This window comes from Chroicocephalus ridibundus, chromosome Z (assembly GCF_963924245.1).
Source record: "Chroicocephalus ridibundus chromosome Z, bChrRid1.1, whole genome shotgun sequence".
NCBI lineage: Eukaryota > Metazoa > Chordata > Aves > Charadriiformes > Laridae > Chroicocephalus > Chroicocephalus ridibundus.
Window position 1 is genome coordinate 42,522,837 of NC_086316.1, and position 26,185 is coordinate 42,549,021.

General features: G+C 43.8%; 1 protein-coding gene across 4 annotated transcripts in view; it reads left to right on the plus strand.

The window, feature by feature from the left end:
- Positions 1-2,282: 2,282 nt before the first annotated feature.
- The window catches only part of GOLM1 (golgi membrane protein 1), a 38,810-nt gene continuing 14,907 nt past the window's right edge, over positions 2,283-26,185 (plus strand). Inside the window, exons 1-6 of one of the 4 annotated variants that reach the window (XM_063319339.1) lie at positions 2,283-2,403; positions 5,554-5,653; positions 8,123-8,295; positions 10,678-10,857; positions 23,984-24,038; positions 24,229-24,331. In XM_063319339.1, the coding sequence (XP_063175409.1) occupies positions 8,167-8,295; positions 10,678-10,857; positions 23,984-24,038; positions 24,229-24,331 (467 nt within the window). In that variant the 5' untranslated portion in view covers positions 2,283-2,403; positions 5,554-5,653; positions 8,123-8,166. The remainder of the gene's footprint in view (positions 2,404-5,553; positions 5,654-8,122; positions 8,296-10,677; positions 10,858-23,983; positions 24,039-24,228; positions 24,332-26,185) is intronic. The other 3 variants (XM_063319341.1, XM_063319340.1, XM_063319342.1) reach the window with 3 other exon arrangements.

Genomic DNA, 26,185 nt, shown 5'->3' on the forward strand with positions numbered 1-26,185 from the left:
GTGGCAGTTCTGGGCACCTCAATACGAGAGAGATATCAAGGTGTGGGCACCTCAATATGAGAGAGAGATCGAGGTGCTGGAGTGAGTGCAGAGGAGGGCAACGAAGCTGGTGAAGGGCCTGGAGAATAAATCTTATGAGGAGCAATTGAAGGAGCTGGGACTGTTTCGTTTGAGGAAGAGGAGGCTGAGGGGAGACCTCATCACTCTCTACAACTACTTGAAAGGCCATTGTAGAGAGGTTGGTGCTGGTCTCTTCTCACAGGTAATTAGCGATTGAACAAGAGGGAATGGGTTCAAGCTGCAGCAGGGTAGGTTTAGGCTGGACATTAGGAAAAAATTCTTCACAGAAAGAGTGGTCAGACACTGGAATAGGCTGCCCAGGGAGGTGGTGGAGTCACCATCCCTGAATGTGTTTAAGACTCATTTAGATGTGGTGTTAAGGGATGTGGTGTTAAGGGATATGGTGTAAGGGAGAACTTTGTAGAGTGGAGTTGATGGTTGGACTCGATGATCTTTTGGGTCTTTGGGTCTTTTCCAACCTAAATGATTCTACGATTCTATGATTCTATATATACATATGTTAATGATCACACACCTACTGCTGCGTCTCCAGTTAATCCAATGATAAATAACCATTATTATACATAGTTGTGTGCTTCTAATCCCTCTTTCTCAAAGCACATCTAATTTCCTTACTTCAGTTTAAACAGTAGTTTTAATTTTCACGAATATCTCTGGAACAGATACAAATTATGCAGATGATCCACCTCCAGCAGCCGACTGCAAATTGCTTTACTTCTAGACCACGCTCGTCACACACAGTATTTTGACAGCAGTAAATCATTAATACTCAGCCCTAGTATGTAGTGCTTTCAAGCACAAATCTGCCTTCCTTCTCAAGGCCAGCTCTATCCTGGGTTGAGGGTCACAGCACAGCCTTGTGAAGCCCATATACACAATCCCTTATCAAGTGTACTACTGTTAGTACTGGTCCCGAGAGATACTGTGGAGATCCTCAACCTTTCTGCAGTTTAAAGTACGTAGATGTGTGTTCCTATTGGCTTCAAAACAGTGTTAGAAGATAGATACTTCTGAAAGATCACCATAGGATTGTGAATATACAGCAAACAAAAAACCATGCTGAGTGGTCTGGCTGCTACATGCCATCCATTTTATTCTTCTAAACCAAGATGAGTGTTTTTTTTTCAAGAATTCTTTGCTTTACCACATTTATGTTTAAAGACAAAACTTGTCAGTTCTCTGTTAAAATGCATGGCTATTAATTTTTAAGATATATTTTTATTCATGTTGCATGTTCTACACATTTTTGTGCAAGATTGGTTATAGTTGTAAAGTATTAATTAATAGGGAAAGAAATGATAGCTATGAAGATTAAATAGAGCAGTTGGGTTTTTTCTGTAAGAACCATTGCTTTGCAGCATCTGAGGTTTTCACAGCTTCTTCGTCAGCACCAGTTACTGATATTTTCTGAAACACTGTTAAGTGATGACTGCCGATACGCATTTTGAACTAGTTCTTTTAATTTCTTCTCACTGGGTCCATACTGCAGACAGTACTGGACCTAATAAAACCTTCACTCTCCCTATTAAAGACAGGCTTTATAGTCAATAAGGTTTTGAGACTTGTCAGTTACTTCTATATCCAACTGATCTTCCCCCCCCTCCCCTATCTTTTGGACAGAAACGCCTCTCCTCAAGACAACTTGACGAGACAGGGAAAATAATAGGGTTATGTCCCCAGAATTTTTGGCTTCCTGTAAGCAAGCAGGCCAAAATTAGTCAATCGGTGGTCTGAGCTGCAGAGTCATATTCGGCATCATCTTCTGACACGTGGATCATTTTTGTTAAGTTTGCGCTCTTAGTTCAGTTAGAAATTTCAATTTATTTTTTTTGTTAAATCTACCATGCCATTAAGGAAAATGATCTTGAAACAGTAACTTCTGCCAAAGACTCATAAGTCGTTTTGCGTTTTCCATAGCCTACAACTGCTGCTTCAGCAAGTTCTACACTCTGCTTTCCCTCCGACTGTTTATCTTGCCCTTGCAGAGACTAACACGCAGAAACAACGTGCAGACCCCGGCGGCGGGACGTGTCCGGCGGAGTTAATACCCACGGAACATACACGTTGCCTAAATTCTGGGGGTTCTTTTGCTTTGAAATTTCTGAACGAGGAAAACACCCGCTTCGTCCAGCGCTGTCCCGCCAAGGTGCGGCCCCCGGCCCGCCTCGGTGGCCGCCGCCTGCTCCCAGACTTCCTCCGCGCCCCGCACTTCCTGCGCTGCCCAGCCCTGCCCGCTCCGCCTCCTGCCGCTCTCCCTCATAGCGGGCGGCGCGGCAGCGGCCGCCGCCTTCCTGCTGGGCGGGGGCGGCACGGCGAGGTGAGGTGAGCGGCCGGGTGACCCCCGCGGGGCTGGGGGTCGGTGCGGCCGGGTCTGCCCTCCCCGGAGCCCCGTTCCGCCGCACGGCGGTCTCTGCGGCGGAGGAGGCCGGTGGGCCAGGCGAGGGTGGGCGGCGCGGCGTGAGGGACCGCGGGCGGCCTGCCGCTGCTGGGCTGGCGCTGCCCCGCCGGGATCCTCTCGGCCGGCTCCCGCGGTCGGGGGGCGGCCAGCGGCGTTTCAAGCGCTGAGGGTGTGTGTATGTCGCGGGGGGGTGTCGGCAAACCTGGTCTCGGTGGGAGGCGAGCGGTGAGGCCGGCGGAGCTGGCGGCGCGGCGCGGCCCCCGGCGGGTTCTCTGCCCCCGGCACCTTCCCAGTGGCCGCGGGCAGCTGCCGGCGGAGGTGCCGGGGCGGTTCGTCTGGGCTTAGCTCGCCTGCATACGTGACGCTAGCGGCGTTTTATTGTATTACTTTTAATTTACTCTAAAAAGACCCCTCGTTGGGTCTTTTGCACGGAGAGGAGCGCGTTGAGCCCAGAACAGCTGTGGGGCGTTCGCAGCGGGGGCAGGATCATGGCGATGTTAGAAGTCAGGAGGGGCCGTGGGAAGGCAGGGCGTGGGGGAATCTCCTCCGGGATCCCCTTCCCTCGAAAGGTCGGACCAGGTGGTCTTTCGCGGTCCCTTCCAGGCAGGGCTGAGACCTGAAAATGTTCATCCTCCTCCTCCCGAGCCTTCGTCCGGGTCCCTGCGCTCCCTCCTTCGGGGAGAGCTGCGGGGGTCTCGCCTTCTTACCCTCGCCGAGGTTGGCTGGTGGCTTTTCCCACGTTCATGCCTTCGGGGGCCTTCCCTGTTCTACTCGGAAAAGTGTTTCACCCACCTCCTCAGAAATTCTGTTTCAGCTGTTGGGTACACAGTAAGTGCTGGGTTTATTTCCTGCACCCAGGAGGCTTACCTTGCTTCACTTCACTGGGTTTCCCCGCGCCCTTCTCAACTTGAAGGTGGGAGTAGTTGATAAGGTTTTTAACTAACGTTGCTCTTGGGTTGGGTCTTTTTAAGTGGCCCTTCATCTTTCGTCTTAACAGCACTTTGCTCATAGAGAACTGATTGCAATGTTGATTTTTATGTTTTCCCTAGGGGAGGTTTGCGTGTTTTACAGCAAAATCCTACGTGTAGGGGTAGGGGGATGGTAGCAGTTTTGCAGTTTTCTCACCACATATCTAAACTTACTGTACTCCATTTTCTAATTATTTTTTTTTAACATCAAGTGGGTGTCCTATTAATTGTTATCCTAGCAAGGTAGTTCATGTTGTATGGGAAGAACACCCACAACAAACTATTTTCCTAAAAAGAAATGAACAGTCTGACTAACTGTTGAGATCCTTCAGGTGTATAACTTTGCTTGTTTAATTTTGTTTTCATACACAGTATTTTCAGGTGGTAGTAGTATTGTCTACAAGTACATCTAGGCAGCATGTCTGGAAACTTTGGGTATTTTAGAAGGTTTTGTCAAGTTACCTGTGGTTCCTTAACCTCCTTCATCAGAATAGATACCTACCTTAAATCTCTGGCATCTTTTTGGCTACGCACCTATTTGGGATTTCTCTTTAATCAGATAAAAGGCAGGACATGGTGGGTGATAGGTTATTAGCTTCTTGTAAAGTAGTCTTTAGAAAAGAAGAGATACTTCTCAATTTGAAAAATAACTAGTGGCAAGTGGTAACAGTCACCCTCCCCCTGAACAGATCACGCTTTTTGAGTATTTTCGTAGTCTTCTCATCTGTTGCTTCTAGTTTAAAATGCATTAGAAAAGGAAGACCTAAGATCCGAATGGAGTATCAGATGGTGGTTAGTCCTAAGAAGGATGAGAGTGCAGTTGCTGAACGTGTTGTAATGTAAATACTTCTCCCCTTCCTCTTCCTGTGAAAAGTGTAACTTGATAATACGGGCAAATAGTGACTCAGTGACATCCTGCAGCATCTGTGTTTGAATTTTTGTTTGAATTCTTTTTTTATTGTGCGGTTGCCACTTTGAAGTGAGCCAGTTGACCAAAATACAGAAGTTTGAAAAGTGACTGTTGCTGAATGTTTCAGGAGGTTTTTTCATTTGCTTTTTTCAGCCTACAGTGTGTGGATTCCTGTGAAAGGTGTTCATAAAGTTTGTGGTCAGCAGCCTGGAGTTCATTGGACAAACTTTAAGTCTCCATTGGAAAAGCATTTGTTTGACCTCTTTTGACTTGCAAACTTGAGAAAAAAAAACACCCCCAAACAGCGTTGCTGCAGAGGGTGAATAAGAAATCTGTTTGCTGTGTTTTGTGACAGTGTATTAGACCCAGTTTCTGACCCGTGTCGGCAGTCGGTACACCCTGAAAGTGTAAAGGTTGCTGCTGGCGGTAACTGGTTCTTGATCTGTGAGTGGTGGTACTTTTGGGTAACATCCAGCCATGAGCGACTGGATTTGTCTTTCAAGGATGATCACTACTGTATCTTAGCCATTTATGAAACTAAAAATGAAAGGTTTTGACTCATTTTTGTCACCTGTCCATTTCCACCCGCCCCCAAACCATCACCTTTTTTTTGGAAGACTGGGTGCACAAATGTTTGCTCTCTGATTTGCTTTTTTAAGAATTACTTTTTAAAAAGCTTTGGGGTTTTTTGTTTGTTTTCTTTTTTTTTTCTTTTTTACAAAACCCAGTTTCTAGTACCTTTTAGTCTAATTTAGTCATGTCTAGGTGTAACTAGCTGACTGTTGTCAATGGAAAAGGTTTTGATTAGCTTGATTGGTTAAGCTGGTATCTTTTTATTCAAACAGTCAGACATATCTGGCAATATCTGAAAAAACAGGTAATTTCATTCAGAATCTCACTGAGAAATTGGGGAGGAATCCACAAAAGGTGGGGATAGCACCATTGTCTATCTGCGGGGGTCCCTCGATGGGAGGAGGCTTCCCCAGCCTGGGCAGAGCAGTCAACTGCTGGCCGGTCTGGCCGGGATGGGGTTGTGTGTCCTCTCAGGGCTGTCTGGTAGCCCTCGGGTCTTTGTCGTTTGTTTATTTTCCCTGCTTTTTGTCTCTGGTTATGGCCCTGCCTTTCCAAAGGGGCTTTCCTAAGGCTCTTTCCTTACTCGGAGGCGCAGACCTCCAAGATGTGCCTTTGCTTTTCAGTGGCTGTTCCAGCTGCACTTGGTCTTCATGTGCTGCTCCGATGTACGCTGGCTTTGTACCATGTGCTGGCTGGGTGGTGGAGGAGGTGGCTGGTAGGCAGGTAAGCAGGCGGCGGAGAAATGACCCTTTTGCTTCCCCCCCCGGGCTGTGTGCTCCTTTTACTAAATTCTTTGTCTATTCTGCATGTTCCTGCTTGGCTGGTTGCAGGCAAATACGCAGAGCTGGACTTCGTGAGCAGAGAGACTTCGCTTTCCTTCTGGGAGTCTGAAATGCACATATTGTTTTGCTCTGTCTTTGCCTCTAATGTCTTAGTCTTGAGACTTAGTTGGTGCAGTTGTTAATTATCTGGTGGAAGATTGCTGGATACCAGCTTTCCTATTTCAGCTGAGTATAGTAAAAGAAGGAATTTCTCAGACCAATACTACATTAATATGGGAAATAAAAGGATGCTATATGTTAGTTTGCTTGAATATCGTAGACTCTAAAACATCTCCCTCTCGGTGAAGCACTGCTAGGTTGGAAATGGCAGAAGGATAAAACTTGCTGTTCAGAAGTCAAGAATTTTATGCTCTACCAAATCTAGAGCATTATGCTTGTGATACAGCATCTCATTTTCACATCTGTAGTAGACATTCATGAAAGATGGATTCCTTCGTGTTCAGTAAAATCACTTTCTTACCCATCAAATCAGAAACATATTTTATTTTCAACACAAATAACTGTGCCAAACCAGATGTTTCCTGGAAAACAGCATGTACAAATACATTTCCATGTAAATGTACTTACTGAGCTGATTTGCTTATCGCTCCTTCAGAATGCATGCATGTGTGCAACCATGATCGAAAGTTAAACAGTTTTTATTTTTAAACTGATGAGAGAGAGAATATCAATATTGCAATTGAGGTAGTGTTTTGGGTCTGTGCTATTTGGCTGGAAGATCCTTCTGTTTTGTCTCTTTCCTGTTCCTTTTGCCTTTCCTTCTGTTGAGTATAAAAATATATTCCTAATTAACATAAATTATTTAAAGGCAAACAACACTGGATTTTCTAGAGAGAACAATGTATTGAAGTCAAACATGCATTAGTGAAAACAACGCTTTCTTGCCTGCTTGTTTTTGGTAGTTGAAAACAGCAGAAGGGTCGCTGAGGCTGCTGGGTTTGTGTAGGTGTATTGGCATTCCTTTAGCATGGTTTTGTGCCTGTACTTTAAGCATCATTCATCCTTTGAACAATATTGTTGCTTTACCTCTGAAAATTTTCGAGCTAAATAGCTAGTCCCATATATTTATCCAGTAGTTCAATTCCAGTGGAAGTTGTTACTGCTGGTAACATGGACTACTTGCTCTATTTCTGACTGCTAGGAGGAAAATATCAGTTATTTTACTCAACTAACACTTGGAATGATGCAGTATATCTTGGTTTGCTTTGGATTTTTTTTTCTTTGTGTGTGTGTATGTACACGAAGAGGCAGGATTTTCAGGAAGCTGTATTTTACTCTCAGACTCTGTATATACTCAATCCCCAAATATAAACAAATTCACAGATTTTTCAAATGAACAAACTGATTTGAAACCTTCACCAGCCTGGCAGTATTGTGCGCTCCCTGCTGAGAAAAGAGGAAGACAGGTTATATCTTAAATTGAATGCAAAGAGGGGATTTTTGCAGAGGGTGCACGTACACACTTAGGTATAGGATTTAAGTGCTGGACATACAGTAGAATCAGCATTTCAGGTACCTGCTAACTGCTGGCATCACCTTCTTCCCCTGTGATTGCAGTGTATGTCCATGTGTAGATCCTTTGAGAGTTGCTACCATTTATTGATTTTTAAATACATCAAAGCCTGTGGATTGTATCTGTGGGGAAGAAGTTGATTTATTTAAGAGCATGCACCTTGAGAGACCATATTATTAGAGAGACCGTATTAATAGTAAATGTACCCATTTCAGATGTAGTTAGTGTCTTGCAATGTATCCATGTTTGCTATCTGTTTGATCTTCTGTGCTCATTTTTGCTGGCTGTTGTCTGCAAAGTGCAGAAAGAAAAAAAGTTGATCTCTAGTTTAACAAGGGAGCAATCTATTACAAACTGTGCCCAAGATTCTCAGTGGAGTTTGAGGATTTGTTGAGCTATGTGCTGTTACATTCATTAATACCAGATTTTATCAACTCATAGGATGAATACGGCCTATTTCAAACTGAATTGCAACTGCCCTTTGTTGCTGCTTTTCTCTTAAGATGGACTGTTCCACAGAAACAGCTCAAATCTCAATAGCAACCAGTAGTACCCTTGGTACTGCTCATTAGTTAAAGCAAGGTTATTTGTTTTCTGTTAGGAGCAGAGAATGCAGATGACAAACAAATCAAACATCACTTAATACAATTTACCATTGAAATCAACCAACTGTCTGCTAATTTGGCCTTTCTTTGGCCTTCAGACGGAAATATCTAGACAGTGTGCCTTCCCTGCGGGGTGTAGCCCCTTCAGCTGAGATCTGTTGTGTTATTTCATTGTGTGTATAAAATAGTCATAGTGGAGGATGCAATATAATGTGTCTATTTTAATTTGCAGGTTTCCACACTGTTGTGGTTCTTTGGATTTGTTTTTTTCATGAAATGGTAGGGCTCGGAAGCAGCTGCCGAGGGATGAAGTCTCCACCTCTCCTTGTGGCCGCACTTGTGGCGTGCATCATTGTTTTAGGTTTCAACTACTGGATTGCAAGTTCTCGCAGCGTGGATCTGCAGGTAACTTTCCTATTGCTCTGAATGTCGTCTTGTGTGTTTAACAAACATAGTCCACAACAAGAAGATGCTTCCCCTGCATGTAGTGGGTCAGGAGCTTCAGCTTGTCGTAGGAATTTTCACAAATATTACAGTTGTTGGTTATCAGCAGTGGGAGATGGGGGCAATGGGAGGAGTACCAGCTTGTAGGTGAGAGGGACCCACATCCTGAAGACCTGCTTGTATGGTACTTGTCACTTCTGCTCACACAAAGAGTTCAGCTATCTTGGGCTCTTTCAGTTGACAGATGTGGCAAATGCCATCCTCTATTTTTCTTTGTAATGACTGGCACTCCGTTTTTAATCTGAATGGTCATCTGCAATTTGCACATCTCTCTCAATTTTTTTTTCTTGCTAGACCCATAAGAATGTATGCTTGCTTTCCCACCAAGTACAAGGAAATCTAGCTTGTTCAGAAACAGGGTCTAAAAATCTGAATTTCTGTTTCTTAGAAACCTCTTAGGAGAGGTCACACAATCACACGGAATAATTACCTTGTCTGCTTTTTTCCTGTGACTGTTGAGCTCGGGTTTTAATGCTTTCTGGGCTGCATGTTCTGAAGTTGAGGAGTACATGAATAAAGTTTCTGATTTGTGACAATGTGTGCAGGATGGTTCTTCTTTTCTTTCTTTTTTGTTTTGTTTTTATTTTTAACAAGAAAGCCTAAACCTAACAATCTAGTGATTAAACACGGCTGGTGAGAGCTGCTCCCAAATTTTTCCACTGAATTTGTATCCTCTTTGTAATTGAGCCAAATTTTAGTACTGAGTTGGCAGCTGTAGGAACTGAACTCCTGTTTCTCTCAGAGCGGGCACTAGTCAAACAGGACACGTGTCTCTGGCCATGCAGTGAAGGATATATCTTAGCCTTCCCTTGGTGTAGGGTGCGGTGCCCTGTCTTCTGGGACTGCAGTCATCCCTTGTTTTCCCTTTAGTCAGTGGCCTCAGGATGGTGGCTACGGGCAGGTAGTAACTGCGTCTGTACTCCTGAAGTTTTGCTGCACAGCTGTGAGGCAGTGAGGAGAATAAGCTACCGTACTAGCTTATTCTTGATCCCAATAACCTAGAGACATAAGGTCCTCTCTGTTGGTACTGATGTATGCCATCATCTTGTATGTTTCTCCTAAAGTTAGCTTGAAAAACATTTAGATACTGCGTAGTCATGTGCTCTGAATGAAATAATAGCGTAGCTGAAGGCACAGATGGAGCTTCTGAAGCCCTCTGTCAGCCCATTCGTTTGTTGGCAAGACTTTGCAGCTATTATGACTGAAATGGAAGAAGTGTTTTTATTTTCTCTTCCAGCTAAACTGCAAGTGTTTCTCCTTTCCCCCCCCCATTTCCCCGTCACCTCTCCATTCTCCTGCTTTCTGTGGCAGAGAAGCAGAGTAGGCAGGCAGTAATAAGCAGCGTACTGTGCTGTAAGAAGATTTGGTCTATTTTCTTGGAAGATGCACAGTTTTTACGATATCTATTTTTGATCCACCTGTAATCCCCAGGTCTTTCTACCTGGGTAAATTCTGTTGTTATTCCACACCCCACCCCATCCCTTGCCATGTGTCTTTGTTTGTACTCTTCCTTGCTGCCAAAGAGCTGTTTTAATCGAAAGTATTTAGAAACAGTGTCCTGCAAAAATAAATTAGTACTTTAAAAAAAAAAAAGGCTCTGACAGCATCAGGCTTGATTCCCTTACCTTATGTCTCTGTGTTTGTATGTGTAGTATGTGATGGTGTTGAATTTTCCTCTGATTGTCACTGCTCTTTGAGAAATGAAGAATGATGATTTTCTGCTTATAAATGAGTCTTTCTCGTGTGACTTTGTGTAACAGCCACATGTCAGTTGTTCATGTAAAACTTGGGCAGTGTTATTCTCCATCCGCTCTTTCCCTGGTCTTCCAGGAAAACGTATTTATTTGAGAAATGAATTTTCCCTCTGAGTTGGTTTAGGATCAGCACTGGGAAGTGCAATGATGTCAGAATTGTCTGAATTAAATTTAAGAAATGATTTGATCTTGTACTTCAGAAAGATTGTAGACTGCAATTTTTTTAATGTTTTTTCTTTGGGGGGTGGGCGGCGTGTTTTGGGTTTCTTTAAGCTCATGTACTATGGCAGCTTTGCATTTCTTTTTAATTGAAATTTTGATAGTCTTTACAGAATATTTATGTAAAACTGATGTCAGTGTGTGTTGGGATGTGTGTGTCTGTGTGTGGCAGGTATCACCAGCTGACACAATACTTTGATGACATTAGCATTGTTAGTTCTGTGAAATTTGGTATTCCTCCAGTGTATTGGAGAAGAGTCTGGCAAGAGGGAAGCATTTCTATTTGCTTTGACTAATTTGCTTTTCTCAGGGTCGGATCATGGATCTGGAAGTCAAGGTCCGCCGAGCGGCAGCGGAGAGGGGTGCCGTGGAGCTCAAAAAGAATGAGTTCCAAGGGGAGCTAGAGAAACAGCGACAGCAGATTGACAAAATCCAGTCCTTGCACAGCTTTCAGATGGAAAATGCGAACAAAGTACATCAGGAAGAGAAGGTAAGGCCTTTTCTAGACACAGTTTTCTGTGAGACTGTGGTTTACCAAGATGCTATCTGCGACAGAATAAGGTTGGTTAAATGTTCCAACTGATGGGCATACATTCAGTGTTGGGGTGGCAAAACGTTTAATGTATCATTGTATAATATTTAGAAAGTGAACATTGAATGCACATTATAGCATTCACTGTATAATATGTGAAATACTAGAAGCTGCAAGTAACAGCACTTTTGAATAAAACCCCTACCCCCTCTATAAGTCATTGTTGCCAACCTTGGGTTGGCGTCTGGCTTTCTTTCCTGTATATTAATGTTTTAATACTTACAGAAAAGAAGCAGCTGCACCAATAGATATATTTGTATTCCCAAATATATTTGTATGCATTTGTAGGCATAAGTAGTTGACATTTATTTCTAAATGCACTAGAAATTTTTGTGGTGCCTTGGCCTTCTGCCTCCAAAACCCAATAGCACTGGGAGACGTCAGAAGGTTAGACTAGCCTTTCGTGGCAGTGCAGCATTGCCAGAGGGATGGCAGTCCTTTATGAAGAATGTGAATGTACCTACTTAAATAGCAGTGTGTACGATTACTGCTGCGTAGTATCTTGCAAATTGTTTTCTTGTGTATTTTCTTCATGTTGGTGATGCCACCCCAGATGTGTCTGTTAGTCATTAGTCATTAATACCACTTTTCTCATTTTTGCCAGAAGTATTTAGTTGAGAATATTCATTTTGGGTTTATTGCTTCTCCTGTAGAGTCTCTTGACTGATGTTTGTAGATCAGCTTTCCAGAACTATTATTTTCAGCAGACTGAACAGACACAAGTGATTATGATAGGTACTCTTCAGGTAAAGGGCTCACCATTAGGTGATGGTTCTCTACTCAAAACTTGTGATGCATGAACAAAATATCACTAGAATAATAGTTGAAGGACTAGAGGAAGAAAATTGAATAAAAATGGAAGGTGGAATTGTTTCATTAATATGCATATCAGTGACACATATTTTTAATATATTTTGAGATCATTTTTATCCAAGGTCTTCAAAGAAATAATAAACCAGTTCTTTTTACCTCTTTTGGGACAAACATGATTCTTTGATAATTTCTCTTGTTGGGTTCTCTTGTTGCGTATACTTTAAAAAAGGTGAGATTTAAAAAAAAGAGTTTGTCTATATGTTTATTTTTTAAAATATATATATTTATTAAAAAGATACCCCAGGATAGTCAGACAGCATACGAGTGAGTAATCAATCTTGTCACTTCTGCCTTCTGATAGTGGTTTTTGCTACTGTGTGCTGAGGGAATGGTTTAAATGTACTGTCCTCTGGGAAGGTACCCCAGTTCACACGTTGGTGAAACCCATCATTCTGTTTTGGCATCTTTTTACATTCCAGTTCTGTCCTGCAAGGTGTGAAAGCACATATATGAGTAAAAACAAACAAACAAAAAGTGGTAAGTAAAGGGCAAACAGAATAGAGTATTTCCTTAATTAACTCTACAGTCTTTTTTACAAGGGAATTGTATTTTATCCTTCCATTTCATAAGCAGATTTTCCTTTAGCCAGAATTATTAAAAGTCACTGGAACTGGAAGTGCTTGCCAGAGCTTACAGTGCAGGCTGGCCAGATGTTGAGAGCTGGTGGCAGGAGCTCGGCCAGGAGTTTTATGGAATCTCTTGGTGAAATGTTGCTTCCGCCAAGCACGGTATGCAGCCTTCTGCTTCAAATTACTGTGGCAGCAGACAAATGTAGTTGGCACCACGCAATCCACCTTTCTTGTTGTGGTGGTGGTGTTAAGTCTAGAGGGCATGTAGGAGCTGTCGTCCGTTAAATCTGGCATCTGTGCCAGGAAAAGTGGTGGGAAGTGTTTTCCAAAACTAGAACTGCTGTTGGATGTGGGGGTAGTCTGGGGAAGAGTCAAAGCAGTTTCTGGAAAAAGATATCTTAAGTCTCTTGGAGTTTCCTTCTGAGAGAGTCAGTGACAAGGATGAGGGATACTAATGAATGCATTCAGATTTGGAATTGTGAAAGGCAGCACATGCATGGCTTCTAGAGAAATTATGTAGCCATGTGGTAAGTTGGTGTTATCACAGCGGTGAGTGATTTCTGGACGTTGTCCTTACCGACAAGCAGGGGCTGGTGGGGAGTAGAGTTCATGTTCCTCAGGGCAGTGAGGAGGCTGCACAGCAAGCTCACTGCGCTGGACTTCATGAGAGCAGACTTTGGCCTCTTGAGAGATCTGCTTGATAGGATTCCATGGGAAAAAGCACTGGAGGGGAGACGGACCTAAGGAAGCTGGTTAGTACTCAAGGATCACCTCTTCTAAGCTCAGGAACAGTGTATCTCAAAAAAGAAGTCATCAGGCAAAAAAAACAGGAGGCCTGCATGGATGAACAAGGAGCTCTTGGACACGCTCAAAAGCAAAAAGGAGGCCTACAGAGGGTGGAAGCAAGGATGGGTTGGCTGGGTGGAATACAGAGAAACTGTCCGAGCAGCCAGGAACCAGGTTAGGCAAGCTAAAGCCTAAGCAGAATTAAATCTGGCCGGGGACATCAAGGGCAACAAGAAAAGCTTCTGTAGGTACGTGCATATATATCCATATATAAGTGTGTGTTGTATATTCTCATGTATGTACATACATATTTGTATGTGCACACAGGCACACACGTATCCTTCTTATTCGGCTCCATGGATTCTGGTGGAATCCAGTACTCCTGGGAGGCAAGTAATGAATTCACCCTTTCTGGTTATAGAAGGCTTTGTCCTCGAACTGAACTTTATTTACCCCATGGGGATTAACAGCAAGTATTTACCTAGTCCAGGAATGATGAATGCAAATCCAAACCCTCAATCTCTCAACTTGCTTTACAAGTAATACAAACTAACTAACTAGACAGATCTTTGAGTGATAAACAGGATTTTGTTTAGTTCTTGTTGTTGTTCTTAAAGAAAAATGAAGATGCTTTCAGCGGATGTATAGGAGTGAATGGTCTGTCTCAAAACCCTCTCTTTTTCAGGACAAAATTATGGTTCTTCTGGTTACAGAAGAAGTCTACACAGGAACAAACTTTCACAGTCTGGACTCCTTATCAAAAGCAAATCTCAAAAAACATTTGAGACCCATCTTAGCTGCATTTCATCTCTGTCCACTGTATCTTATTACTCTGCTGATAAAATAAAGAATAATTATGCCACTGATTTAGTTTTATACCAAACAAGTACACCAGTAAGATGCTTGCCATGTTAACGTCATTGTCGGTGGCAGTGTGGTGATCACTTTGAATTAAATCTGCCGCCTTTTCTAGTCAAACTGTCTCTGTGCTACTTAAAGGACGAGGGCACAGAAGGCAGGAGGTAGTCAGAGCCTGAAATACGCCTGGTGGGCTCCCCAGTCACTGGGGCAACGTAATCCTGGGAAGTGGCTGTCGTAATTATTCTCTTAGGTCTGAGTATGTATAAAACACTTCTATCACTAGTCTGCTTTTAAAAAATTTGCTTGAAGTTTTAAGGATTAATGTAGATTTAGCAAAAGGCTTCTGGAATTCCATACAGAAATAGACTGAAGAGATCAAGAGCGCTTACACGAACTCTTAGTAACAACAGATAAGGAATCAGGAGTGCTAAAGGGCTGTTTCTAATCCATAAGCAATTTTCTAAAGAACAATATTCTGTATGGTTGTTATTCAGGACTTGTAGCTTCTGGGATGTATGCAGCCACGATAGTCTTTTTGAAGACTGTAGCAGGAGAACAATATGTGTAATCTCTTTTATTTTTAACTGCTAGAACATGCTTTTGCAGCCTGTCGTTTTCTTTGGATTTATGTAATTCTTTTCCAGCCCACATCTTGTTTTACTGAGGAGAGGGGCTAAGCTTTGTACATTGCATGTGAGGCACGTCACTGGCCTGTTTTAACAGTGGCCACAGCTGCTCTCAGATCCCCTCCCTCTGGGAAAATTTCAATTCCTGGCACAGCCTTCTAAGACAAAATACCTATCGGTATGTGGAGAGTTTGCTCCGCTCAAAAGGAATGACACTGGGCGGTGGGGGAGAGAGGAGAAAGCCTGCTGTGAAAAGGAAAAGGTGCCTATGTGTGTTTTGTTTGTGTTTTTTAAACCAATGTTGCTTCTTCTCATTTTGATAAGGCTTTAAGGAAAAACAAGCACTGCCTCACACCCTGCTCTACTTGCCATAGCATGGTATTTCTAAATTCGCAAGAGAAATGAGTCTTCTTACTCATAACTGGTCCAGCATAGGTCTAGAAAGCTGCCTCTGCTTAAAATACATCTTTACGTGGTGAAGGGAAAAAAAAAAAGGGTGGTCTGGGACTACCTGAACCTTAGGCACCCTAAAAGTGGAAATTTAGAGTATGTGTAGTTTAGGAATTAACTACTGGAACTTTTCTACATCTTCACAGCAAAACAAAAGGACAAAAAGGAAAGCAGAAGGTACATTATATATAGCTGTACAGGTTTTATATTAAGATTCTCCCATCATAGGATTCTGTTTTGTTTACACTGCCTACTATTTGGGTTTTAGTTAAATATAACGAAGTCATGAAAGTCCTGTAGCTGCACAGGGCTTATTTTCTCCAATCCATTTGCTGTTGCCCTGCACCTGTAGAAGTAATTTGTTATTCATATGTGTCAACTTCCTCTTTCTTCCACTGAGAGCGTAAGGAATTGTTAACTTTACAACTTTGGTGGTTTATGCAGTTTTGAGGTGTATGCCATTGTACATGTGTCCTTCATCAGAAAAAAAGGAGAGTCTAGACTGCTTTTAGCAGAGGATATGAAACAAGACTGAGTCCCTGATCTTCACCAGGATCACTCTTTAGGAATAAAGCTGTGCTTTTGTTTTTGTTTTGAGGGTTTGTTTTTTTGTTTGGCTGGTTGGGGTTTTTTTCCTTTTATTGAGGATGGGAAAAGTCTGTCATTTCTGAATGGAATTCAGTTTGAGAGAAATAGGTTTAAACGAACAATATCTCCTTCATTTTGGGCTTGAAATTTGTATTAGGCTTGCTTCAACTGGTCCTCCTACATTGAAGTATATATAAGTGTGTAGCCCACAGACCAACCTAAAAGAGAAATATTTTCTTAGGGATCTTATTTATGAACCTTTTCTCCGCTTACTAAAATGTAGTTAGCCGTTAATCTTATGTCCTACAATGAAGAAGCCTTTTGGTGGCTAGTATAAATGGTTTATTTACTCTTGAAGATTATTTCAAAGTGGTGAAAAAGAGTACAAAGAGAGAAAATTAACGATGTGTGTACTAGGAGAGTGTGTGTGTGGGGAGGTATGTTTGTAAAAATAGAGAAGCAGGATGTGAATTTCCAGATATAATTAAGAAATGAACAATACATAATCAAAATACGTCTTGTGCTGAGTTGCCGGCATGGTGGTGGGGAGCAGTAGGAATGTGTAAGGCAGAACTGCTCCTTGTCTTTGAGGTAAAGACTTTGATCAGTTTGAGTTAATCACGAAATAGATGCCCTTCTTCTCCCTCATTAATTATAAATGCTTGTTTCTTCTGGTTTCTGCACATATAAATCTCACCCTCCCAGCTTGCTTTGTTCCCAGTTGGTTTTGTTGTTAGCAGCTGATTTTACTGTTGCTGTGGCTCATCTTTTTCTCCTTGTGAAAGCTACGTTTGCGAGTGCAAAGTCCCTTTTTTTCTTAGGTTTTAGTTCTGAAATCAGTGTTTACTTTCATCAAGTTCTTTGCTATTTTTTTCTGTTGCAATGTCTCATTATGCTTTTATATACAGGACATGCAGTCAGTGTTAGAAAGGACATACGTCAGTTCAGTGTGCTTGGGTTAGCTTGATTTATCACAGTTATAAATGCTGAAGGGCTCATTGTAGTAATGCCTTCAAAGAATATGTTTATGGAGACTACTGTGTAAGGCATTAATCGGATCAAATGCACATAGTTCAGAATATGTGCTCGAAACATACGCTTTGAAATAATTTATCTCAAAGCTTCCTTGCAGGTAGTTCTGCATTACGTTTTGGGGTTTTTTTAAACAATAACTTTAACTTTTTGTGTTTCTTAAGTGGAACATGACTTATGTAGATGTGTTCTGTGGTGATTAAAAAAACCCAAATGCGTCTCTGGCAGTTGTCCTTAACAAAATTTGCTGTTCAGCTGGAGAAAGATTTTTTTTTCTTTCCATCACTGCTTGTGGCAGTATGGCTTTTGATTTTTTGATTTCTGAAGACCTGCTCTTCCCAGAATTGACTCCAGTCAAGAGACCGGCTTTTCCTCTGTGATAGTCACAAGGACTTCTGTGCAAGAAATGTTTGCAAATATAACAAGCTGATCTATGTTACGGAGTTACTTTGTCACAGAAGATCAGATTTTGATATGGTGATATAGTGAGTTTCCAAAAGCTGGATTCTCACTCCTAGAGATCATAGGTATTTTTGGGGGGGCTGAAGGTGATTTAAAATGTGAGTTTCTTCCTAGCACTGAATTTTGGCATGTGTTTGCTGAGTGTTTCCTGGCAGTTTACTTTCTTGACCAGCATAAAACCGGAAAATAAAATAACGTCTGCCTAATGCACAGCCATGAGGTGAAGAGTAGTTAACACTTGGGTGACAGGAAGAGGAACAGAAAATCTGACGTTATTGATACAGTCGGATTGTAAGCAGGCAGTTGGAGCACTGCCCCAATGCACTGGAGTATTTCCTGCTCAAGTTAAACAGCTACCTAGATTTTCATGCTTTTCTCGTGGACTTTGACCCACAAATTCAGGGAGCTATGTGTGGCATTGCCAAAAGGAAGTTTTATATGCAATCCAGAAAGACCAAGGAATGCCTTTTCCACCCTCACCCCACCCTGCCCCGTGGTGATTTAAGGAGCTTTTTTTCAAATGGCACATCACTTTATTCGCTTCAGCTAATCACAGTTATTATTGTCCTAATATAAAAAAATTTAACACTTGTCTTGTTTACTGTTAAATAAGAGGTCCTCGTATATGGGAGTTTCATTTTAAGACAAAAAACCCTGCACCACAACAAAACAAACTGTAGGAACATGAAGTTGCCATGTCATACTGATTTTTTCCGGTTTCGATATGGCCAGTGCTGGAAACCCTGAAGGTGATAATCATGGAACAACGTGATTATGTTGCTCATGCAAAACTTGGCATTTTCATGAAAACATTAGCTTTTTTTTCCCCAATAAACAAGTGAAAACAAATCCAGACCTGTCCTATGAGAAAGGAGAGGGAAAGGTATTAAATACTCCTAAGTGTTTGTTGTTAATCACGTTGTTACTATTATTTTTTCCTTTTTAACAAAGGAGAAAGGCCTTTGCTCTTGAGATTTCACAACGGTGTTTGCAGACTGGCTGTATGTATAGAATGGTGTAGGAATATTTATTTTATTGGGTTGAAAACGGCTGCCTCTTCATCAACACGTGAATGACTGCCTCTTTGAACTGGGAGTCTTTAAAGGGTCAACAAAAATTTAACCTGCCCCTCTGCTACATGGTAGATTGATTGAACATGTGACTTTTCCTAATCAGGTGGCACTTATTGCTGTAGTCTTTGTGAAAAAAGGCGCTGACAGCCTTGTCGATGTTTGGGCAGACAGATATTTCTTTATATTAAAGTGGTGTGGGCTTATGAACACATCAGTACTTGAACGGAAACTTCAGGAAAGTGCGTGCTTGACTGGACTAGGTAATTTTTGAAGGGTCAGTGGATCTCATCTTTTTGTAGTCTTAAGAAGACTGTTCTGCACTAGACTTCCTAAATGTTAAATATGAATCTGAGTAATCCTGGCATCTGTCTCACAGGAATTAATTTCCTTTAGACTTGGCTTGGTTCTGTCAATACTCAGGTATTTTGGGGCATGTGTATATATGGGTTGATAGAGGGGGATTGATGAAAGAACGGACAAAACATATTCCTATGTTGAATGCCTTTTCAGATGGAGAGAGAGGGCAAAGTGAGAGAATGGAAGGTCACTCCAGCACTTTCCTATCAAAGTGAGGGACAGCATAGTTAGAAAAGTAATACAATGCAAGGGCTTCACGTTGCTTTCGTACAGTGCTTTGTGCTCTTTGACTAAGGCTTTCATAGCTCATCCTTGCATGCCTGAATGCAGGTGTATTGATTCCCTGGTGAGAGGGTGGTAGATAGTGAGCTGTGATACGCTGTATTCTTCCTTCAAGGGATTTGCCGAGGAGATCAGCTCCAGTGCAGGTAAGTCTGTGCTGGGGAAGGAAATCGCGGCAAAGAAACGGCCAGGGGCTCGTTTTTGAGGCTTTTAAAACCAGGAAAAGGGGCCAGCCCGAGCCGGTACCCGGCCCTTCTGGGGGGCGGGGACAGCTGAGGAGCCGAGGGCGGAGCCACCACCCCCGGTGGCAGGTGTTAACGAGCAGAGGGTGGGACCACTCTCTCCCCTCATAAAAGAAACCCTTTGGGAGCGCAGCGACCTGGTTGCTGCGCACTGAGCAAACACTGAGCAAGCGAGCTGCGAGTGGGCGTTCCCTGGGTGTGACCCGAGGTATCACCCAGGTGCACCACAACGAGAGTGTACTTCCTGGGCTGGAGAAGGGGGTGGCCAAGCAGGGTGTGACACACCAGTCCAGTCACAGCGGTCTGCACAGCAGTTCGTGCAGGATAGAGCTGAAAGACTGCTAACCCGGCTAGGTAGTGATGGTAACTACTCGCAAGATGACTGTGGCGTCCATGAGCTCCACAACCACCAGGTCTGATGCCGCCTCTCAGACGGAGCTCTTGTGGGAACATGCTACCACACAGACATCGGGCTGTAGGGTATGCCCTGCTCTTACGCCAGTGTCGGATGGCAATGATGGGCATACCTGTAGGAGATGTGCTCAGGTAGAGGATCTTCTCCAATTAGTCATGGAGCTCAGGGAGGAGGTAAGTAGGTTGAGGAGCATCAGGGAATGCGAGAGGGAGATAGATTCCTGGAGCAGAATCCTGCATCCCATGACAGAAACCCAGCAGGCAGATAAAACCCCTGCAACAGAGAGCTCCATATCCTCTCTCACCTCAACTGAAGGCGGTAACCTGGAGGACAGGGGGCAATGGCAGGGAGTTCCTGCGCGGCGCAACAGGCGCTGCACTCGAGACTGCCCGATGACTACCCCATCTTCCCAGGTGCCATTACTTAACAGGTACAGTGCTCTACAGAGGAACCTGGATGATGACGAGCACAATATTTCTCCTATTTCTCCTACCCTGGAGCTGTCAGCAAGGTCTAGTCAGACCTCCCCTTGCATCAAAACCTCTGCGGTAAAGAAGAAAAGACGGGTCCTTGTCATAGGTGACTCACTACTGAAGGGAACAGAAGGCCTAATATGCAGGCCGGACCCGGTACATAGGGAGGTCTGCTGCCTCCCTGGGGCCCGGGTCAAGGACGTGAAGAGGATGCTTCCTTCCCTGGTACGGCCCTCAGACTACTATCCACTTTTGCTCTTTCAGGTAGGCAGCGACGAGGTAACAAGAAGTCGTCCAAGGGCAGTGAAGAAAGATTTCAAGACCCTGGGACGCCTGGTCAAGGGATCAGGAGCACAAGTTGTGTTCTCGTCTATTCCCCCAGTTGCGGGGAATGATGAGGGGCTAAATAGAAGGAGCCAGCAGATCAATGCCTGGCTTCGAGCTTGGTGCTGCCAGCAGGACTTTGGGTTCTTTGATCATGGCCTGATCTACAAAACGCCTGGCCTGCTGGTAACAGGCAGGAATACCTTGACCTCTAGGGGAAAAAGGGTTCTAGGACAAGAGTTATCGGGGCTCATTGAGAGGGCTTTAAACTAGATTTGAAGGGGGGTGGGGATGGTACTGGGCTTGCTGGTGAGGTGCCAGGGTGTAGTTGCTCAGTGCTCGTGGGCCAGTGTGCCAGTATTTCTGAAAGCCAGAAGGCACACCACATCTCAAGGGTCAAAACTACACACACAGCTCCCTCTCTGAAATGCTTATACACCAATGCACGCAGCATGGGGAATAAGCAGGAAGAGCTGGAGGTCTGTGTGCGGTTGCGGGGCCATGATCTCATTGCAATTACTGAGACGTGGTGGGACAACTCGCATGACTGGAATGCTGTCATGGATGGCTATGTCCTTTTCAGGAAAGACAGACCAGCAAGGCGTGGTGGTGGAATTGCACTCTATGTGAGAGAGCATTTGGAATGCATTGAGCTCTCACTAGGGGCGGATGAAGAGCGGGTCGAGAGCTTATGGGTGAGGATTAAGGGACAGGCAAATATGAGGGACACTGTTGTGGGTGTTTATTACAGGCCACCTGATCAGGATGGGGAGACTGATGAGGCTTTCTACAGACAACTGAAGGTAGCCTCGCAAGCACAGGCCCTGGTTCTCATGGGGGACTTCAATCACCCCGATATCTGCTGGGAAGACCACACAGCCAGGCATGCACAGTCCAGGAGGCTTCTCCAGTGCATTGATGACAACTTTTTGACACAGGTGGTACAGGAGCCAACAAGGAGAGGAGCACTTCTAGACCTGGTACTGACAAACACAGAGGGATTGGTGGAGGACATTAAGGTTGGGGGCACCCTAGGTTGTAGTGATCATGAAATGATTGAGTTCAGGATCATGGGTACTACGCACAAAACAACAACAAGAAGTAAAATCGCAGCCTTGGATTTCAGGAGGGCTAACTTTGACCTCTTCAAGAAACTGCTTGGAGAGATCCTGTGGGCTAGGGCTCTGGAAGGCAAAGGGGCTCAAGAAAGCTGGTTGATATTCAAAGACCACTTCCTCCAAGCTCAGGATCGGTGCATCCCTAAGAGAAAGAAATCGGCCAAGGGACGCAGGAGACCTGCATGGTTGAGCAGGGAGCTTCAGAAAAAGCTCAAGTGGAAGAAGGAAGTTTATAATAAGTGGAAGAAGGGACTGACCCCTTGGGAGGATTACAAGAATGCCACCAGAGCATGCAGGGATGAAACAAGGAAAGCCAAGGCCGCCTTGGAATTAGACCTGGCTAGGGACATCAAGCACAACAAAAAGAGCTTCTACAAGTATATTGGAAGCAAAAGGAAGACCAGAGAAGTTGTAGGCCCACTGCTGAATGAGGCAGGAGTCATGGTGACGGAGGATGTGGAGAAGGCAGAGTTACTGAATGCCTTCTTTTCTTCGGTCTTTTCTGCTCGGCCCAGCCCTCAGGCGTCCCAGGCATTGAATAAAGTAACAGGGAAAGAAGACGACTTCCCTTGGGTTGAGGAGGAGCGAGTGAGGGACCAATTAGATCATCTAGATATTCACAAGTCCATGGGCCCTGATGGGATGCACCCGAGAGTGCTGAGGGAGCTGGCGGAAGTCATTGCTGGGCCGCTCTCCATCATCTTTGAAAAGTCCTGGAGAACAGGCGAGGTGCCTGGGGACTGGAGGAAAGCCAATGTCACTCCATTCTTCAAGAAAGGCAAAAAGGAGGAGCCGGGGAACTACAGGCCGGTCAGCCTCACCTCCATCCCTGGAAAGATGATGGAACAGCTTGTTCTGGGTGTCATCTCAAGGCACGTGGAGGAAAGGAAAGCTATCAGAAGTACTCAGCATGGATTCACCAAGGGGAAATCATGTCTGACTAATCTGATAGCCTTCTACGATGGCATGACTAGATGGATAGATGAGGGGAGGGCGGTAGATGTGGTCTACCTTGACTTAAGCAAGGCGTTTGACACGGTCTCCCACAGCATCCTCATAGGGAAGCTTAGGAAGTGTGGGTTAGATGAATGGACAGTGGGGTGGATAGAAAACTGGTTGAAAGATAGAGCTCAGAGGGTTGTGATTAGGGGCACAGAGTCTAGTTGGAGACCAGTGACGAGTGGTGTTCCCCAGGGGTCAGTACTGGGTCCAGTCCTCTTCAATATATTCATCAATGACCTGGATGAGGGGATAGAGTGCACCCTCAGCAAGTTTGCTGATGACACAAAGCTGGGTGGGGTGGCTGACACACGGGAAGGCTGTGCCACCATACAGAGAGACCTGGACAGGTTGGAGATCTGGGCAGAGAGAAACATTATGAAGTTCAATAAGGGCAAGTGTAGGGTGCTGCACCTGGGGAGGAACAACCCCATGCACCAGTACAGGTTGGGTGCTGACCTGCTGGAGAGCAGCTCTGTGGAAAGAGACCTGGGAGTCCTGGTGGACAACAGGATGACCATGAGTCAGCAATGTGCCCTTGTGGCCAAAAGGGCCAATGGCATCCTGGGCTGCATCAAGAAGAGTGTGGCCAGCAGGTCAAGGGAGGTCATCCTCCCCCTCTACTCTGCCTTGGTGAGGCCGCACCTGGAGTACTGTGTCCAGTTCTGGGCTCCCTGGTTCAAGAGGGACAGGGAACTGCTGGAAGGGGTGCAGCAGAGGGCTACAAAGATGATTAGGGGACTGGAACACCTCTCTTATGAGGAAAGGCTGAGGGATTTGGGTCTCTTCAGTCTGGAAAAAAGACGGCTGAGGGGGGACCTTATCAACACTTATAAATACTTAAAGGGTGGGTGTCAGGAGGATGGGGCCAGGCTCTTTTCAGTGGTGCCCAGCAACAGGACAAGAGGCAATGGGCACAAACTTGAGCATAGGAAGTTCCACCTAAACATGAGGAGGAACTTCTTTACCCTGAGGGTGGCAGAGCACTGGAACAGGCTGCCCAGAGAGGTGGTGGAGTCTCCAACTCTGGAGACATTCAAAACCCACCTGGACGTGTTCCTGTGTAACCTGCTCTAGGTGACCCTGCTCTGGCAGGGGGGTTGGACTAGATGATCTCCAGAGGTCCCTTCCAACCCTATGATTCTATGATAAATACGGTAAATCTGATGGTAAATCGTAAGACTAAAACCAGAATAAAGCAGCAGCAATTTTATTACCAGACTCCTTAAATTCCTCTTCTTTTTATTTAAGTGCAGTGATATCTCCTCCCCCACCTCTCTATTTAGTGGGGAATTAGTGTTAAAATGCGTGGTTTTTGTTTGTAATAGTAAATCTCTAGAGCAGCTAAAAGTTTTTTTTTGTGTTTGGCTGTAACCCAGCACTTCACAAAGAAAAGATGATTTAACAAGTGCTTTGGTTGGTGTTTTTTATAATGTTAATGGCAATACAGGTCCTTTGCAATTAAAATGTTGTTTTTTGCTTTGCTCCTTCCAGGCAGTGCTCATGAGTAACATCACAGTAAATGAAAGATTGATGCAGAATCTACGAGGTATGTCATAATACCACTCTGTATCCCTTTCATACTGGTTTTCAAGGCCCCATTTTTAAACTTGCCTTTTTCTGATGTCTTCTGAGAATGCTGCTACTATTGATCTGTTGTTTGATACTTCTGTTGTAATATATGTAGGTATATATGTGTGTGTGTATTTTAATACATGTTTTAATCCTGTTTTGGTCAGAACACTTGAAAGAGTTGCAGACAGAATATGGGAAGCTACAACTGGTTGTTTACTGGTTTCAGAAGAACCAGACTAACCTTCAGAAGAAGTTCTCATATGACCTGTAAGTATGTTCTTTCTTGTTTATAATGCAGAGTATTCTTGTGATAGCTAATGTAATTAGTAGATTTACAGTTTTAATGAGAAAGTAACACCTGACACATATTCTAAAACTGCTCGCAGTTGATCTTTGGAGAAGAGCACAGACCTTGCAATGCTTAGCATCTCAGTGTCCACAGACTCCTCCCACACTTCTTGATGTTCCTTCCATTGCAGGAGGAGAAAGGTAGCAATGTTCTCATTTAAGAGTTGTGGGGAAAATAGAAACACAAAGAGGCTAAACTCTGAAGAAGTTTAAGAACTAAGATAAGGAAATACCTGCTGTATGAGCTGCCAGAGGTCTCAGAAAATTTCTGGTACAGTTATGGTCAGAGCCATATGTTCCGCATTACATTTCATGCGTTATAGTCATGTTTTTTATGGAGAATTCCTACTGAATTATAAGGCATGGATACTTGAACACAAGTGCTTGTTAGTATCCTTACACTAAATACACATTTCTGGTATTTCTAGGAATTTCTCCTGGGTTCTTTCTGTTCAGTAATGTTCTTGTTTCCTCTACCTGCTTCCACATCCTATTGTATCTTCCTTCTGGTACATAGGTATAGAAAACCAACAGAATTTGCTGTTAGCATGTTCTCATGATTTTCTATCAAGAATATAACTGCTGTAGTGGTATGTATTTATCCAGCAGCCACTGTTTAGCCAGATTTTGTAGGAATTCTGACTAAAAGCTTGACATGGCAATTAAAGAACTTGAATTCTGCAGGCCAAACTTGAAATACCTTTTTTGATATTCCCCCCTTCCCCTGCCCTGCTTAAGAATTAAGGATTAGTATTAGTGCTTTTGGGATCCTTACTGATTACCAGCTGGTTTTGTACTCTTTTTTGGGGGAGGGGCATTATTGGTCATTTAATAGTGATGACCCAGGTGGATTGTGTTAGTGGGTTTCTAATTACTTAGGTCTTCTAACAGAAAAGTAGAAGGAAGTTGGAGACTTAAGTTTGTAGCAACCATTTATTAAACCATGTTACACTTACGTGTCTGTTAAGGTACTTTTTCCCACTAAGTTTGTTGTGTACTATGGTTGTTAAGCACCATCTCTTTCCTGTTTAGTTAAATGACAGAGCTGTGACTCCTGGACCTCTGCTGATAATTCTTGGCTAGTTAGAGTGTCTGTTTGCCAGCATCTTTCTTGTGGCTGAGATCAGCAAGAACAAATGGATCTGTGGACAGATGTATGTGCTGTACAGTCATGCTCTACATGAGAGGTACATCCTTGGAGCGCTGGATCGATACATGTGTGCAGGGAAGTGATACAAGACAAACGTAGTGAGTCTGGTTTTTGAAAACTCAGGTTTGTTGCCCATGTCTGGCGAAATGTTTTCAAGTACAGCTCTGTTGAGGAAATCACTGACAGAGCATCGTGGGAGTGTAGTGTAAAGAATCCCTCTTTGTTTAACAGAAGAAGGCAGGATCCAGAGGGTGCAGGTCCAGGGTCAAGGCTGGCTTAAGGTGAAGAGCTAAACAAGTTACAGTGATGAAGACGAGTTTGCTTGTGTCAGGGTAGTTGTAGAGTCAGGCATGATAGTTCAGCCATGTGCTAGCTGAGTGGGAACCAATCAGTCCTGAGTCAGGTGCACTATTTCCTGCAGTCTCTCCATGGGAGTCCATAAGAGCGGCTGTCTCAGTCAAGGAGCTACGCTTTCTTTACTAGCTTTGCTAAATAACACTTAAGTGTGCATTTTCTATTTCTGCATTTTTTTGTAGCTGTGCAAGTGAGGAAAACAAACTTGGCACTCAGATTTTCATGGAATGATGTATAGCTTGGGCACCCCGTAGCATTCGCACAATTCT